General features: G+C 44.9%; 1 protein-coding gene across 9 annotated transcripts in view; it reads right to left on the reverse strand.

Moving 5' to 3' along the window:
- The window catches only part of LOC100697762 (genetic suppressor element 1), a 39,519-nt gene that overhangs the window by 11,527 nt on the left and 12,183 nt on the right, over positions 1-15,809 (reverse strand). For 2 of the 9 annotated variants that reach the window (XM_005470893.4, XM_005470894.4), the window contains exons 2-6: positions 6,928-7,107; positions 5,306-5,505; positions 1,781-1,947; positions 1,489-1,689; positions 622-777 (exon numbers count right to left, since the gene is read on the reverse strand). In XM_005470893.4, the coding sequence (XP_005470950.1) occupies positions 622-777; positions 1,489-1,689; positions 1,781-1,947; positions 5,306-5,505; positions 6,928-7,107 (904 nt within the window). The other 7 variants (XM_005470897.4, XM_005470896.4, XM_005470900.4 and 4 more) reach the window with 7 other exon arrangements.

Raw genomic sequence — 15,809 nt, forward strand, 5'->3', positions numbered from 1 at the left:
ACACACTAACACACACACTCTCCATTTACCATGAGGAAAATAATCCATACACAGCATGACTGAGCAAGAGCAGATGAACACTTAATAGGTATCCACAGGAAAATGACACACACACACACACACACACACACAAGCAATCAATAGCACACAAACAAACCTACAAGATATGCAGGAGCCATTACAGAACCAGATGATGAATGCCATCCATTTCAAACACAAACATTTCCCCTGTGCATTATGCCACAGGAAAACAATGAGTATTGTCAAACTGAGAAAGCAGCTCAAAGCGCTGAAAGAAAATAGAGACACACAGAGGGACTTAAAAAATAAAAAAAATACTTCGTTATGCGTGTGCGATTTTATGTAAGCGCTGGCTTGCATATGCATGTCTGTGGGCGTACAGTGTGTGTGAAGGGCAGTGTGTGCGATAAGTGTATAGGAGGCACTGTGGGGTGTGTGCTAAAAATATCACACAGTCAGCAACCTGTGCCTACCCTGCAGAGAGATTACACAGCTCTGCAGACAGTGAAGAAAGAAAGAAGGAAAGAAAGAAAGAAAGAAAGAAAGAAAGAAAGAAAGAAAGAAAGAAAGAAGGAAAGGAAGAAACAAACAAAGTGTTACCTCTCAGATAAGGCTGTATGGTTTAGGTCTGCAGGGTAGCGGCCTCCAGGCAGGTGTAAGTGGAGGGCAGAGGGGTGCAGTGGAGGGAAGGCACCCCCTGCAGGCACAGAGTAGAACTGTGATCGCAGTGCAGAAAGACACAGAGACTCCTCCATCCTGTGGCAGAAAAAAACAAAAAACGAGTCAGAATATATCTGCCACTGAGGAGATGATGGTTATCTGATAAGTGAGTGCAGAATAGATTAAAGGATGTGAGGTTTTTTTATTTTTAACATTTTGACTTTTATTTGACAGGACTGTGCAGAAGAAGCAGTAAAAGCATGGAGAGAAGAGAGGTTTGAACCCAGGCCCCTGCAGCAAGGACTTTAGCTTTTTGTTATGGGGCGCCACCTCAACCTGGTGAGCTATAGTGGACACCGCACACTTCCTGCTTTATTCCAGCATGCTATATAAAAAGACTGTAAATAAAAATTGGAATAGCCACAATGATAATGCCCACTGGTTAGTAAAGTGAATTCAGCATCGTGTTTTAAAACCAGAGGAGAAGATTGGATTGAGAAAACGAGGAATATTGCAGTCCCAAAGCTAGACTGATAACTTGTCAATTGCACTGTAACACATACCCTGCTATTTAGATTACTTACAAAATGATCATCATGTTGTATCCATTAAGACTAGTGATTATGCCATAGACTAATCAGAAAAGATTAAGTGAGGTCATGGATTTGGGGAGCCCCTGTCTCCAGCTACATTTCTGATTGAAACCCGAGGAGCCCCCTGGTGGCTATAAAGAAGAATGCAGATAACTACTATACACAGGCATCAACCTAAAAAAAGATAAATGGCAGCTGTGTGGGTTTCTGTTACCTCGGTAAGGACAGAGGGTGGTGCAGGTAGGCTGGATGATAGTAAGCGGCGACGGCGGCGTGGGCTGCAGCGGCCGGGTCGAGGCTCAGGGGCAGAGAGCTCAGACGGAGGTCATCTGAGGTGGCGAACGGCCGGAGTGCTCTCAGGTATTCCTCTGGAACAGCACCTGAGGGCACTACGGGGTGCATCTGCCCCGGCAAACTGCAGAACATATTCAGAGAATCATTGTAAGAATGAATTCTGCACGCAGACTTTTCTGCACAGCTACACAGTATGCACGTGCCACTCTTGCCTGATGCTCTGCATTCGGGGGTCTTGCATGATGCTGCTTGGTGTGAGGCCAAAGGAGTGAGCCAGGGGGTGAGGTGAAGAGATGGGAGGAGTCCTCTTATCCTGCTGCGGCTGGGGGTTCTCAGCTCCCACCCGCTCCCTGCTGAGACCCTGAACACTCGGCTCCACCTGACAAAGACACATGCAGAAAGTGTGAGAGCAGACTTTACTATGTGTATTGGTGTGATTTTTATTTTATTTTTTTTCCAGTGTGTGTGCTGTGTGAGTGTGCACGCGCTACATTCAAACAGAGTAGAGTAGTTCTGGAAAAAGACGAGTGAGAAATAAGATGGAGTGATTGCGTAAAAACCTCTGAGCTGCAGCCAGAGGCTCAGCGGAGTGGAAAAGTGGGTCTGATATGTCATAACAGGTCAAGATCAAAGTGGAAAGATGATCCCAATATCTAGCCAACTGCTCCATCCTTCATCACCCACTCCCTCTCTGAGCTTCTCACTCAGAGGATTTGGCCACCACAACACTGCATTTGATCCTCGATTGCTTAAATTCCAGCCCTCAAAATCACCACCATGACCAAAGAGGCCTTTTTTTTCCAAACCTGCATATAAACACGCATTAAGAAACAAGTACCCCACGCCTGTATCCAATGCTCTCTCCCACTTTGTCTGGTATGTCATGCGGCATTGTTCTTCATTCTGTTCAAACCAAGCAGCGCTCAAGGATCTGAGAAATGAAGCCAATACTGAAGTAGTCTAGTAACTGCAATTCTCCAAATGGCCACTTGAGGTTGGCTCCAAATCATAGACAGTGTAAGAGATAGATGTAGCTTCTGTGATGTCGCCCACTGGTTTCTAAAGTCCTGTTTCAGAACCTCGAGTGGAGGGTTTTTGCTTCGCCAGGGCGAGTCTGACTGTTACACTCCACAGTCCTTGTTTATGGACCTTGATTCACAATTAGTGAATGATTGTGCAGTCTTATACCAATCTGATGGACTCTGTGGTGGTGAGGGGAAGGCGACTAGACAAAAGACACTGTGGAAGAGAGCCAGAGATTAATAATAAAGGATGATTAAATGCAGAGTGGTGTATAAGCACAGAGAGACAAAATGATGTGAGTGATCCAGCCGTAACTATAAGCTTTATTTAAAGGAATGTTTTAAGACCAATCTCAAAAGTAAGAGAGGGCATTTGTCTCCCACATCTAAACTGGGAGCTGGCTCATAGAAGACAGGCCTGAAATCTGAAGGCCCTGCCTCCCATTCTACTTTTAAATATCTTAGGAACTACAAGTCAGCCTGCAGACCAAAAGCAAAGTGCTCCATTGAGGTAATATGGTACAGATAATCCTGAATTTTAAAATAAATTTAAAACAGACTTAATTTTTTGTTCAGCGTGACCCAAAACTTGTGGTTAAGCTCATAATCTTAGCAGCACAGCGTTTACAGAGGTCAAGACAGGGACCGGTTTTTCCTTTGATTTCTGTAGGACTGATGTCTCTTTGCAATCACAGCTATCGCCATCTGGTGGCCTCCATTTTTTAATACTGTTTGTGCTCCAAAAGGAAGTCAGTCTTTATATATTTCCATACTAAAATGGAGCAGCCTGCTTGCAGCCTGCTATAAGAAAAAGGCGTGGCCGCTGTAACCAGCTGAACTGAGCTGAACTGATCTTCTGTGTTCTAAATTTTAATGTTTATGTTTTATGCTTAGCACTTACTAGTAGGCATCAATGTTCATGTGTTGCACTTATATAGTTTCTACTGTAGCTTGTGAACATTAGCTGCCAAATATCACTTCTAGCTCCAAAAATCATGAAACTCTTCTATAATGAAGACTCAAAAACTAATATTGGCAAATTAATCCATGATTTTACGTTTGTTCCCATTTTTATATACAGTCTATGCTCCAAACTGTAAGGCAAAAAAAGAAAATTACATGACTCATAGTCTACGCCAGTGATTAAGCTGATCTAACCATTTGTTTGCATGCTTGCAGTTAGTGATTAGCAGATATTAAAACAAAGTAAAACCAGGAATTGAAAATGAAAAAGTGCTGTGATAGTTTTGGTGTGATGGAGCCACCGACTGACTAACCAACCAACCAACCAAGAAGCCAACAGACCACCAGACACTGATTTTTTTTTTCTAAGTCTAAATAAGAAACAGCTGCCTGGAACCGTTTAGTAAAGTATGTTAATGAGAAAAAGACATACATTTACACTAATGTGTCATATCTTGTTGCTACAGCAACAGACAGCAGTACAGGTCAGGCTGACCACAGACAAACCACAAACAAATGACCTCTCTCAGCAACACCCAATCTGCTACCTTAGTTTAGTACAACACTTGATTTGCAGTATAATACTCGTGTTTTGAATACGTTTGAATAGTTTTGTATATGCCACTCATGGAAAGCAGATTCAAACCAGGGATGAAGCATCTCTCCTTTAATATCTCCCAGAAATCCTCACTAGGTCAAAACGAGACAGGGAGGCAACACATGGACGGTCTGGAGAGCAGCCATCGCATTCCTTGACCTCTGACCTCGCAGACAGCCAATGGCCTTCACAGACCCGGCAATAAAACACACGCAGTCTGCTTCTTTTGGTTAAACGGTCCTTTGCTCTGTCCGCACAGTACGGACAAACACTGAATTAACACACAGCTCTGCTCTCCCACTCATTCTTACACTACCTCCCTTCCTTTCTTAACATCCTATTCTCCATTTTTTTCCTGCCTCCCTCCCTCCTCGATTCTCTCTGAATGTCTGAATAAGAGCCCCAGGCAGGCTGGGCCACAGAGTGGTCTTTGTGAAGGGGGAGAAAGGCAGCTCTGATCCAGGGGGAAGTGGCTACTGTGGGGGCTAACCTCTGCATTGTTTGAGGGGCCTGGTTCCTTGCCCCAGCTTAAATTCACACACACACACACACACACACACACACACACACACACACACACACACACACACAGGTCCCCCTTCACATCCTAAGCCTTTTGTGGTGAAGGGTCAAGTACACACACACACACACACACACACACACACACACACACTCTGCAGGAAGCTGAAGACAAAAAGTGCCAGTCTCTGCAGCCTCCAGTGTGTGTGTGGTTTTTTTTTAGACAAACACTTAATGTGTTGCTGAAAAAGACGCAGAACAGCAAGGAAGAGGGTGGCTGGAAGCATGAAAATGAAAGCGTAATACAACACAGAGAAAGGCAGGATGGGGTAAATGAAGAAAGCAACGCTTGGACGGCTGGTTTTGACAGTTGGATGTTGATAAGCACTGGGACTATTTCTTTAATGGAGGGAGCAGCAGCAGCAGGACAGATAAAGGAGACTGAGAGCGACAGACCACTCATCTGTACTGAGAGAACATGAGAGAGAGACGAGGAAAGGCCGAGAGAAAAGAGGAGACCGGCGTGATAGGGGAACAAAAGGTACAGATGCGCAGAGAGAAAACAGCAGACATTTTGTCTCAGACTGGCGCGAAACACCAGGAGGTGTGACAGCGTGATGAATGACACGTCTTACCTGTCTTCCGTCGGCCCTCCACAGGCCGTTGCTTGTCTTTGTGGGGGCAATGGTGACTACTGGAGGTGTGCTGGGGACACTGCGGCCCCTGTTCTGGCCCAGGAGGGGCCCTAAAGAGCCCCGCTTAGGGGTGGTAACCGGCGAGCTGTGGCTGGTGGCCGGGGAAGAGACGGGAGACGATTCACCGCTGAGGGCAGAACCTGAGGAAGGGAGAGAAAGAGGAGTGAATGACAGCAAACAGCATCTGATCAGATTAAAAAGATTTCACGATCAAATAATCTCCCCGTGGCACATAACTTTTTCTATTTTTTTGTCAACGTGACGAACTAAACAGTGATTCAGTCATTTTTGATAAAAAGCATTCAAAAAAATGTGACAGAAACAAAGGAAAGTGTAATAACGATACCGGAAGGAAAAGGGTACGAGATGACAGTGGGTGTGTGACAATTACGAACACGCGCCAAAAAAATCTGCTGTAAAAAGAGCGAAGGAAGCATGTCATAAATGACTGTGTTAAAAAGAGGCTGGGGTGTGACACCAAAGGGGAGGTGTGATAAAGGGAGTGTGTGTGTGTGCTGCCCGTAACATTCACTCTGGCATTACTCCATATTTCTGAGAAACACACACACACACACACACACACACACACACACACACACACACACACACACACACACACACACACACATTCGGAAACAAGCAGGAAATAATGAGACAGAGAAGGTAGGAACCAATGAGTTCATGTAGAGCTGCAGGTAGAGAAAATGAGATAGTGATGGAGAGTTGGGGACACAGAAAGAGAGAGAGAGAGAGAGAAGGGGAGAGGGAGCTTGTTATAATTGGCTGTAATTAGATTCTCATTATTAGGAGATGAATGGAAACGAAGGAAGGAAGAGACTGAGAGGGAGAGGTCAGAATAGGTCAGCTCTTATCCAGCACCTTCATTAGGACAGCAATGAGCTGAGTGAGGACACACACACACACACACACGCACACACACGCACGCACACACACAACCAAATAACTACCAGGCAGCCAAACATTTCACAATATTTCACAAAATACAACCATACTCTGAAAGGATCTACTTTCACTTTTACTGGCGCTGTGTTTCAATACGCTGTCCAATTTTCATTCATTAACACTATGTTCCTGTCTTCAAGAAACCGCTTTTTTCTCCCCTATTAGATAAAAAGATTGATACCGCCGTCGTGTCTGTAGTCTAAATATGAAGCTATAGCAGTCAGTTAGCTTAGCTTAACATAATAACTGGAAGAATAAGGACAGAGCTATCCTAGCTCTGTCCAGAGGCAAAAAATTAAAATCTACCATCACCCGTAAGATCACCCACTCTCCTACCCACTGCTAATGAGTCCGTGTGCAAACAAAGATTCCCATTTCTCCATGCAAAAGCTGAAGTATTCCACAGAGGAGACAGAAACAAGGAAAATCAACAGGATTTTGTACAAACCTGACACCAGCAGTAAAGGTTGGACTGGGTGTGACGCACAAAGAGGAGTCTGTGTGTGTGTTTGTGTGCTCAAAAATACGTTAGCTCTCCAGGGCTTGAGGCAGCTGAAGCTGTGTTTGGGTGTGTGCAGGATGGTTAAACCAGTGCTCACCTCTGGGGTCCTCTGCCTGTTTGGCCAGTTTACGAAGGGCAGCAGCGAATCCAGAGTTTGCAGACTGGGCAACTGCGTTCCCATTGGTTAGTGGACTGAGGGGACTGACTGTAGCCGTGGTGCGACTCGCCGTGGAGATCATTCCTAATGATGGTGACTTATTGGATTCATGGTTCATACCTGGCGAGAGCGGAAAGAAAAGATTTGAGGAATTTTATTATTGATTTGATTGCGAAGGAATCGGTCAGCTTTGCACTCGGCTAACTTCCTGCCTAAAAAAAAGATTTCTGAACACAGCTGGTACCTGAGTCATTCTGAATCAACAAAACTCAACTGACAAGTGTGTGTTTGTGTGTGTCTGGGGATGATAGTGAGTGCATACGTGGGGGTCAGCTCCACTAGAGACAGTGTGGAGGCAGGAGAGCGGTGACCCTAATAGCAAATCACACACATGAGTGCACACATGTCCATTTCCTCAAGGGAGCCACCCAACACATCTTAAGACCTCAGGGGCGTCTACACACAAACCACACTGCGCTTTTACACCCTTGTGGAGCATGCAATCATGTACACACATGCACGCAGAAGACAGAAACACACACAGAGCATCCATCGATCTACTGGACAGCAAACACACCGAGAACAAACACAAGTAGGGTAACCTTTGTCTTCACCCTCTACCCTCTTACTGACCCACTAATGTTAATTACAGCTGGAATTAGCCAGCACCCCTCCACCCACCCTGGCTGCTACAGCACTGACCTCATTACCACCACAACACACAATCACACAAACACCTTTAGAGCATTCACACAGACACATAAAACCACAAAAAGAGCAAACAAAAGGGCCAAAGCAGTAAACACACTCATGAAAAATTCATATGAACACAATGAACACCATTATTGAACGTGCCGCTCGTCACACTGACAACTTTGATAAAGTGGAAGAATAAAGTAAACGGTGGATTTCAGAGCTTGGAAATCTCAGACTTACTTATTCCAAAACAGAGAAAACGGCAGAGTGGATAAAAAAGTATGTAGGAGCATTAAAACAGATTTAAACTCAGTTAAGATTGAAAGAGATAATTTAAAAAAACGGGAGCTGGTTAGAGGTTAACTGTAGGTAGGTTTCCTTTGCACATGCTCCCAAACATAGAAGCCTGAATTAGAGAGAAATATGCTGTTTCAGGTTTTATGGCCCTGCAAGCTGACAAAAAGCTAGACAGTGTGTGATGCATACAACTGGCATGCATGGAGCTCTGACATGCCACGCTCTTATCTAACAGAACCTGTTTCTATACAGTCCTTCCTCCTAATTTCTTCATGTCTGTGGTCACACATGTATTTACAAGTCTTAAAGAAAATTGAACTTGAAACTGTGAATCAGATAGACAGAAAGGGAACGAGAGAGATGAAGAGAGCAAAAGCTCAGATCCTGACAGGCTGTGTGTGTGTCTACATCTCTGTCCCTGCTGAGCCCAGCAGTCAAGGGAGAGATGATAAGACAGTTTCTATCGACTCCTTCTCTCCCTCCCTCTCCCCTCTACTCGTCCACTCTTTCCTCCCCCTCTTTCTCTCCACTCTTTCCTCCCCATCTCTCCCTCTCTTTCTCAGCACACTGGAGCTTATTTAACAAAAGCCAACACACATAATCTCCTCTCTGTCTCTTGCTTTCTTTCTTCCTTCTTTCTACAATCTTTTCTTACACGCTCTCCTTCTGATATTTATCCATGTCGTTCACAAACACACACACACGCGCGGGCTGCCGTGTGCATATGCGCATAATTCAATCATGCAAGCACTCACCCTGCCGCTCACTGTTCTCCTCCTGCTTGTCGTCTTTCTGCTCCTATGCGAGTCTCTTTCACTCTCTCCCCTCTCAGCCTTGCAGCTGCTACGTGGTCACGTGACCTCTTTTCTATCCACTTCCCACCTCCTCCACCTCTTCCTCCTCCTCCTTCTCGCCATCTACTGCCCCCCCTCCCTCTCCAGCCTACCTTTTACTCCTCTCTTCTCTCACTTTTTATCCATTTTCTCTCCTCAGACGCACCCTCCACCCGCCCCCACCAACCAACCCCGACCCTCTCTCCTCCTCAGACAGTGCTTTCTGTCGTTTTCTTTCCTCTCTTCATTCTTCAGCCTCCCTCCTTTTGGCTAGCACTCATGGGAGGGTGGCGTGGTGGCTGGAAGGGGATGAGTACAAGGAGGGAGGGAGGGTGCAGGGTGATGAAGGGGAGGGTGTGTGATTTGAGCTCTGTGTGTGTGTGAGGTAGAGGCTAGTGTTAACCCTCCATCCATCACTCTGTCTCTCTGTTAGTCAGTCCTGTCTGCTCCGGGATGCAGGAGGTTATGTGGTGGGGTTTACAGTGACCTTTAACCCTTCACCTCTGACCACTGCTGCTCCTGACAGCGGGGGGGCTGACATATGAAACACACAACAGCCCTAAATACAAATTAAGGCTTTTTTTTTTTTTTTTTTTTTTTAACTCCCTCTAGAAATCTTGTTTTTTTTTTTTAAAAAAAGAGGACAGATTGAGTAAACATGACTAAAAGGCGCCGTGAGGCTCTATTGCCCACTGCATCAGAAAACAGCTGGGTGTAAGAAGAGGAAGAAGAAGAAATGGAGAGACAACCTTAGGCAGGAAAATGGGAATTTTTGCCTGAGGATGGTGCTGTACGAAAGACCATATTATTATCAGCAAACAATAGGCCTCACCCTGTGTACGCTGTCCATTTCAGATAACCACGCGGATTCATTTAAAAGAATATGGTGTGTTTGCGAACAAGATTATCATTACAGTTATGACACACACGCTGATATCTAGCAAACATGTTGACATCACATTCAAAATAAACATATTAGCTAGGCTCAAATCCACTGATTTTCTCTGTGGAGTTTGCATGTTTTCTCCAGGTTCCTCCAATCACCAGTTAACCCTGCATGTTGGGTTAACTGGTGATTCCGAGTCGGCCGCATGTGTGAATGGGATAGGCTACAGCACCCCCCACAGTTATGCATACTAACTCCTAATGGTCACTGTTAAGCCTGCTGTGAAATAACATGGATAATATGCAAGTGTTTAATTCATCCTCTCTTTAATTAAGCCAGCTTTCTTCTCATTGGCTGCCCCTCATAAACAGAAGGTTTGAACAGCAGGTGGGTGGGACTACTGTACTCGCAGATGACCATATTAGGGATATCCGCTCTCATGACATCATACTGAGGGAAAACTAGAAAAAAAGCTTGAACAAAGCACTTAGAGTGGCCTGAACTTTCGGTTATTACTAGAAGCTTTGGCTATGTTTTAAATGAGAATCGACCACTGGAACATATAATAGTCAAATAATAAGAAAAAGCACAATAGGTGAACTTTAAAAAAAAAATTCCTGTTGTTACAGTCGCTACTTGCTCAGAGTCGGTGTATTTGGGCTCAGCTGTGAGCTTAATACAGTAGACATGACCCTACTGATAGCACATAATTTGCACAATTTTTCTTTTTACAACAGCAACTTGCACCACACAGATTGTAAAATGCACTTTTTTACTCAATCCTTTCTTGAGCTTTAGAGATAGATAAGTGCACTCTGACCTGCTGTGGCACACCGTGACAAGTCAGAGTCTGTACAACATTTCCTTGCAATGCATTTAGTTTTCAGCGTTGACCTAAGTGACCAGCAATGCCTCAGCTCCTATGAAACCCTGTTGAAAAACAGAAACTAGCAGGACTTCCCCACAGCTGCCAAAATGGAAACTGCATGAAATTCATCTGCACACAAACACACCTACATACAGAATCCCACCCTGCTCAGCATGATGCAAGAGACATCAGACATGTTGAGGCCTGCGTCTTTAACAATTTTACCCTGCCCCTCTCTTCCACTTTTACTCTTTCGCTCTCTCTCTCACACACACACACACACCACACACGACTCAGGGGGACTGTGAGGACAGCGGGGGAGGTCCTGCTCTGCCCCGTCAGCTCATTAAAAAAAAAAAAAAGCAGTATGTGTGTGAGACAGAGTGTGTGTGTGCGAGCAGGGATTGGTCATTAGGAGGAAGAAGAGGTTGGGTTGTAACATACTACCTAGTTATTAACTCCCATCACACTGGTATATGACCGCATATGTGTGTGTGTTCTTGTGCAAGCTACTATTTTAACATTTAAGACATTAAACTGACTGTTTACAAACTGTTACCCAACAGCAGACCAATAATAAGTGTATACACACACACACACACACACACACACACACACCAAATATGCTACATTTAAGCTCTGAGATGTTATTATCTGGACCCCTACGGCTGATAGTAATCACAACAGTGGCTACTGCCGTTGTTACAATAGCTGGCAGACTTGTTCAAATTCCTCTGACACACACACACACACACACACACACGAAGAATGAGAGAATGAGAGAGAGGAAAAGTAGCCAAATGTTTTACAGCCTCTTAAACTTGTCTGTAATAGCAGTCAGAGTGGCGTCAACACAGCAGTCTCCTGGGTTACTCCGGGGGCTGCTAAATGGCTTTACTAGCTCCAGTCACTCTGCAGCTTGCACAGAAACACTTAACACATCCTTACAATCCATAAACAACGAACACTCTCCCCGACTCCAGCAACTCACACACACTCGCCCGACACAGGAAAGGGTCACAAGTTAACGTGAATGTCAAAAAAAAAGTAACCCCCCAAAAAAGTAACAAAAAACAGTGTCAAACACATGCACGCCGTCTGTGCGAGTACATGAAAAGGAAGGCACATTCACAATTAGCTGACTCAGGAGTCGGCCGCTGTGCGTCACAAAACGTATGCATGTGACCCCTAGGGACCAAACAGCCAGCACGCATTTATGGTCCTGGGATAAGTGGAGCAGAAAAACCACATACTGTAATAACCGACACCTCCAGCAAACAAAAAACAAACGCATGCACACACACACACAAAAAAAGGGGAAGTGCATCAAAAAAAAACGCCAGAGCAGATTGTTAGAAGCACGTAGAGGTATATGAACAACAAAGAAAGTGTGGGAAGTGCAGCGGCCATTACTCTGCTTTATGTTTTACAGCGAGGCCGCCAGAGCAGAGCCATGTTTACTGTGCAATAATAACAGAGTCAAGATGTTAGTGAAAGGTCTATAAATTATCAGAGCCTCAGCTTACAGTTGAAATGTGGGCTGCCAGTGGGTAAAAAAAAGCCTCATGGTTACATATCCTCTTCTTTTCCCTCTTGAACCTTAGGCCTTCTCTTCCACCTTCCTCTGCCTGCAGGGCATTGCTCCTCTTTGGGTGACCCCCTCTTCTCAGTGTGTCTACGAGGATCTTGTCACTGTCTTTCACATACAGAAAGAAGATATAAATAGTGGCTGCTCTCCTGCCTCACACTTTCCTCTATCTGTCCATACTATCGTTTCTTTGCTTGTCATTTCCCCTCGCTATCTCTTCTTCAGCCTCCTACCACTCACTCGACAGCTTCTCCCATCACGTCTGCTGCGTTTCTGCTTCCCCCCCATCTGTGTCATCGATCTCTTCTCTTCTGTGCCTCAGTCTCACCTCTCTGATACAGAAATGATGGGAAAAAAACAATAAAAAATAAAACAATCTGAGGCAAACCAATCTTACTCCTGTCTCAGTTTATTTTGGCGCCTGGCGGGCGCCTGACTCCTGCCTGCAGCCTTTTTTTTTAAAAAACTTGGCGTGTGTCAAGTGTTCGTGTGCTCAGCGTCAGTGGCAGAGGTGCAGACACAGAGGGTCGTGTCAGACGGTTGACAGCCTCAGTTACTCCTCCTCTGGCCCGAGGCCCGCTCTGTTTCACCAGGTGCCGACACTGTCGTGGTTAGACGTCGACCATCTGAGCAAACACGAGGGGGATGGAGGGGGGATGGGTTGAAGAGAACACACACACACACGCAGTCTCATTGCACAAAGGTGCACAAAGACACACCTGCCAAACAACTGTTGCTGTAGTAAACAATCATGTTGGTGCCCAGAGAGTATTATTCGAACTGCGAAGATGTTCAGCAAATCAGAGCAAAGCCGACACTTGCTGGCCCGGGAGTAAATTAAGCTGAATGGATCTTATGGATTATTTCCTTGTTTATTATCACTGTACAGATTAGGCCAAAGCTGCACGGCTGGGACACTTGATTTATTATCATCAGCACCTGCCCTTCGTATCAGCTCATGTAGTCAACTGTTTGCTCAGCTACAGAACAACACCAGATAGCCCTCAGGTCAGATTATGCACTCAAACGCTTGTGCAATGATGAGAAAATATTCTAACACAACTATCCAGCACTGAAGGCGAGGAACGCCACAGAAGAAGCAGCCAATCACAGCTGGCACCGACAGGCTGAACCTGCAAAATGACAGCATCTCATCCCACAGAGGACACACCACTTAGTCTAAATCTAAAATAATAATAATAATGATAATGACAATAACAAGTCAACAGAATACCAGAGTAAGTTTTGTAATCTGATTACACAGAAACACTGATGTGAATGGGAAGCCATAGTATGAGCAGCATGAGCAGAGTATCTATATGAGAAGGAGGTAATTAAAGAGATTGGAGGTTTACTCAGTAACACCCCTGCTGAGCAGCTGGTCTACGGCAGGTCAGGAGCAGCACATGGTGCATGAAACGCGCGCGTGCACGTGTGTGCGTGTGTGTGTGTGTGTGTGTGTGTTGAACTCCACCTGCGGGCTGTGTACACACACAAAAGCGATAGGGATCCGCTTGACTGCTGCTAATGCGCCCGGCGGCATCTATCTCAGCCAAACAATACAGTCGCTGTTAAAGGTCCCGGATTAAAGAGCGACTCTTCAGTCTCCCGTGGGTGCTGTGAGACGAACTATCAGAGAGAAACTGTCCCACACCGCCGCTGTTGCTGTGTGAGCGCTTCTCTCTGTCTTCCTGTCCATGAAGTTTGCTCAGCGCAAACAGCACAAGTGTTTGATCACTGACAAGTTTGGCAAGAAAGACGCATAACAAGGAACCACAAACACCTTTAAATACCCACCCTGCAGCTGCGCCCAAGTTCACCGCACGGAGCAGGAAGTGGATCAGTCTGGCTTCAAAATAAGAGCATTTAGAGATTCCCAACTGGAGAGTATATTAAGTAGCTTTTAAATGTCTTTGAATTTTAAGCCTTTAACGTGTCTTTGTGACGCTAAGGATTATTTGGCTCCAATATTTGGTCCCAGCATTAGAGTTTAAGAGTTAATAAGCTTGTATTTTAACAGAGGAAACCAGAAGTGGCTCGCACCTGCTGTCTGTCAAGATGGACCAGTTTTCCCTATCACATATTTTCAACTTACTCAGTCTTTGAGTGCGGTATGACTAAAAATAACTTCAGTTTCACTCTTCACTTCCAATTATCCGACTTATGTTGGCGAAGGAAAAATAACAAACAGGATATAACCTACCCCCCCCCCCCCCCCCCCCACAAGAGAAACACAAGAGAAAATAAAACACTTTAAAGCAGGTGTAGGCACTGATGGCTACAACAATGAGAAATAAAATACTGTAAAAGAAGTCGGGTCAGTAGCTGCTCAGCCCCGCAGACAACATCCAAGCAATGTTAACTCAACAGAGACAGGCTCAAATGAAAGACCTCATCACTTTCTCCAGGTAACGACAGAGCAAACAAAGACTTTTGTACTGAAACTGCAGAAAACACACAACTCACCGCCTCTCTAAAGAAAACAGAATCCCCGGTTATCGCGCATCCTTGTGTGGATAAATGACGGCTCTGCGCGCTATAGCGACGCACGGCTTGATCTCACAGAGAGCAGTACGACACTCAGCGATGTGGAGATGTAGGAAGGAGAAGGACAACTCATTAACAGTCCTCACATAGAGAGAGAGAGAGAGAGAGAGAGGAGGGAGGGAGGGAGGGAGGCGGGGAGTGAGATGGGAGGGGGAAGTAAGGAGGAGGAGGAGGAGGAGGGCAAGCACCTGCTCCTCTGATGCTCCCTGGAGAGATGGAGGGATGGAGGGAAGGAAGATGTGGCCCCAGACTGCTGATACCTCACAGCCCGGACATGTTTACTGTCCACTGGAGACAATCAGATCTGTTCAAGTCAGCTCCTCCTGCTGTTACTGCACACTCACACCATACAGAGAATCACTATCAGGCTCATTTTAACTGATTTACGTTTGTATACCATTTCTTTAAAGTAGCCATTCCGATATAATGTAAAAATACTGCTTAGGGAGGCAGTTAAATTGCAACAAGTCTTATTGCTGTGGATATTAAAGGCTACTTTATGATTTGTTATGTATGAACACTAAGCAAAAGACATGCAAAGTGTCATAAATTCAAATGTTTCCAAGCATCTGCAAAGGAAGTCTGGGAAGACACCCTGGACCCTGAGTGAAGCTCCAGCCTGACTGTACGCTGACCTCAACCATGCAGCCAAGGATTTTTTTTTTAAAAGGCGACAAAGTACAGACAAAGAGGCTTATAGCAGCTTGTGTAAAAAAAGAGGAAGTGCTGCTTGTTTCTAGTAGAATGCTCTCACCACAACAGTTTTCTGTGAAGTGCTCTGTGGGTTAATTTTTCACCAGCTTTGTGTCAACTTTGTGGTTACGTTAAACAGGTAATGTAGAAAATCAGTTACTTATTTACTTGTTTTAACCCTAGATGGATGGATGGATGCATAGATAGATAGATAGATAGATAGATAGATAGATAGATAGATAGATAGATAGATAGATAGATGGGTTATGTGAAGCGAAAATACCATTAATACACTTCACTTTGATTTTCTACAATATTTGCTGAAGTTATAAATATGCTATGTTACGTATCAAGTCCTAAACATGTTTAATACCATTCATCTATCATGATGTGCTATAAGCTTGCTCAGCCAGC

The sequence above is a fragment of the Oreochromis niloticus genome, linkage group LG7 (genome assembly GCF_001858045.2).
Source record: "Oreochromis niloticus isolate F11D_XX linkage group LG7, O_niloticus_UMD_NMBU, whole genome shotgun sequence".
In the NCBI taxonomy this organism is placed as follows: domain Eukaryota; kingdom Metazoa; phylum Chordata; class Actinopteri; order Cichliformes; family Cichlidae; genus Oreochromis; species Oreochromis niloticus.